Source organism: Apteryx rowi, unplaced genomic scaffold (genome assembly GCF_003343035.1).
Source record: "Apteryx rowi isolate R43461 unplaced genomic scaffold, aptRow1 scaffold_1644, whole genome shotgun sequence".
Taxonomy (NCBI): Eukaryota; Metazoa; Chordata; class Aves; order Apterygiformes; family Apterygidae; genus Apteryx; species Apteryx rowi.
The window spans coordinates 11322-13861 of record NW_020447913.1 but is presented as its reverse complement, the minus strand read 5'-3'; the positions used below and the strand labels follow the sequence as shown (position 1 = coordinate 13861).

The 2540-nt window shown below is 50.9% G+C and overlaps 1 protein-coding gene across 1 annotated transcript in view; it reads left to right on the top strand.

Moving 5' to 3' along the window:
* The first annotated feature begins 761 nt into the window (after positions 1–761).
* LOC112963225 (class I histocompatibility antigen, F10 alpha chain-like) overlaps positions 762–2540 on the top strand; it is a 5458-nt gene continuing 3679 nt past the window's right edge. Inside the window, exon 1 of the mRNA XM_026060087.1 lies at positions 762–813. Within this exon, the coding sequence (XP_025915872.1) occupies positions 762–813 (52 nt within the window). The remainder of the gene's footprint in view (positions 814–2540) is intronic.

Genomic DNA, 2540 nt, shown 5'->3' with positions numbered 1-2540 from the left:
TGAGTAAGATAATACTGTACTTGAGCATCAGTTGATAAGGGGCCCATTAAATTCAGCTCCTCTCTTACGAGACTAAGCGATCCGGCACCTGCATCCCATGCTCTCACTAACCAGGCTAACAAAGACTTCCCATGGGGGCTGCTGCTGGAAAGCAGTTAAAAATTCACGTAATTCCTTCAGGGTATACGTCCTAGATTGCTCTACCGTATTCCTGTCTACTCACCTCTCCCCCTTCAATTGCACAAGAGGTGGGACCTGGGGAGTAGCCAGTTCTCCTTCCAATCCAAATTCAATCTCCGAGTCAGAGGAAGTACTCCAAATATTACCATCCCACTCCTCTGGGTCCCAGGGGGGTCTAGTTATTAGTGCTCTCACCTGGGCAACTGTAGCTGGGGCTTTACCACAGCACCCACGGCATTCATTAGCCACTCGTAAAGTTCATCGCTCTACCCTATGGGTTAATTCCCGACTCTTTGCAGTTTGGCTCGTGATCAACTCCTGTGCTACTGCCTTCGCGTCCCGCCAATCTCCAATCTCCTTCTCCAGATCTTTTACTCATTGCTGCAAAGACGATACTTCATTAACTAAGGCTCGAACACCCGTCAACAGCATCCACCCTAATTGCCTGGCTAGCTTCCAAGCTGCTTCCGAAGTGGCATGGAAGGGCATAGCCTGTAAAGAGGATTCAATCGCCTTCGTGGTAACATTTTCCCCCTGTGCCAACTCTGGCCAGTCCTTGGGGACTGCCAGGGCAGCAAGCAATGCAGCTACTGGCCCCCACCGCTCAGTCTGGGGCCATCCTGGCAGCTGCAGGTGAGCAGTCCCTCCGTGGCTCTCGCCCTCCCCCTTCACTCTCCTCGGCCACGGCATTGTCCTTTGTGTATCCTGCCGACTACGCTAATTGTAAGGGTCCGGCGGGGATGACACCTGCACTCCCGGCAGGGACAGATACACAAACACAAGGCACACTAAGGTCCATACTGCACGTTTATTACCTCTGCATCTGAGCCACGGTTCCCAAGCCATTTCCTGGTCGAGGCAATAAAGGAGCAGGAGAGTCCCTGGCACTGCCAAGCGTCGGTCCATGGTGAGGAACACTGTGGGGGGGGGGGCACTATACGTGGGTTTTGTTACTATACACACGCGCAGGAAGCACATTGAGCTCATCGCTAATCTCGAGTCAAAGTCCAGGTGCAGCGCCACGCTGCGCAGGCCCAGCTACGTGGCTATGGGTCAGCATGCCCTGTTGATGCTCCTTTTCCCACGGAATGGTCTGGCCAGCTCCCATCACCTGTCTCCTCGACATTCTTCCGCACTTTCCCATACAGTAGTTGTGTAAAGTTTAACCTTCTTATGCCTATTATTTACANAAAGAGAAGAAACAGTGGGAAAAGTGGGAAGCAAAACAAAATGAGGATGGAATATGGACAACTGGAGGAAAACCAATTCTACCCAAGAAACATGTAATTACTGTAGYTAGATGGTTCCATGATAAAGCTCATGGGGGAGCAGAGGCGGTAGCTAACCAGGTACAAAAAGTATGGGCAGCTCCAGGAATTTACGCTCCTGCAAAAAGGATAACCAAGAGCTGCCCGACCTGCCAAAAGTTCTCAAGCAGCAAACCAAGCTCAGAGTTAGGGTGACGACTGTGGGCCTACTGCCCTTTTCAAAGGCTACAAAGAGATTACGCAAATATGCCGTCTGTCAATGGGTACAAACACTTGTTAGTGATAGTAGATCAGTTATCAGGCTGGCTAGAAGCTTTCCCAACAAGGAAGGCCAACTCCGGAGGGGTAGTAAAAGCCTTCCTAAAAGAAATCAGACCGAGGTATGGGGTTCCAGAAGCCATCAAGACAGACGGGGTGCCCATTTTACAGCAAACAGAATCGGTTGATTATATAAATCACTAGGGATAAAAAAGAAACCTACATACCCCTCATCACCCACAGTCTTCAGGACAGCTAGAAAGAATGAATAAAACATTAAAAGGAAAAAATATCAAGACTAGGCACACACACTAGTCTAAAATAGCCAGAAGCACTGAACTTAGCCCTATGGGATGTTCGAAATGCTCCGCGACAACCCATAGGACTAACACCAGCAGAAATTCTCTTTGGGAGACATTTGGCCATACGAGGGACAATGAATGAACCCAATGGAGAAGGGGAAGACCCCAGATCTGAATATGACTCTTGGTCTGAAGTCTCGCATGAGGGGTGGGGAACTTAGATTGTAAGGGTATAATTGCGCAGGGCTGTCCTTGTGCGGGGTCCCTCTGTGGAGGCACCCAGCTCGAGCTGTTAATTGATGCTGAACCACTTCCAGTAAACCAGTTTGTGATACTCGGTGTCTGAGACTCTGCTTCGGGAAACCGAGGGTCAAGGAACTTCTTTAACGATCGTGCACCAGTGCGAGAGCTGCCTGGACGCGAGTGACATCTGGGGGGGGGGCAGGACTCCTGGGTCCCCAGGGGTGACCTAGGCAGGGACAGGACACCTGGGTCCACAGCGGGGCACCCTGGGGGAGGGGGACAAGACAGG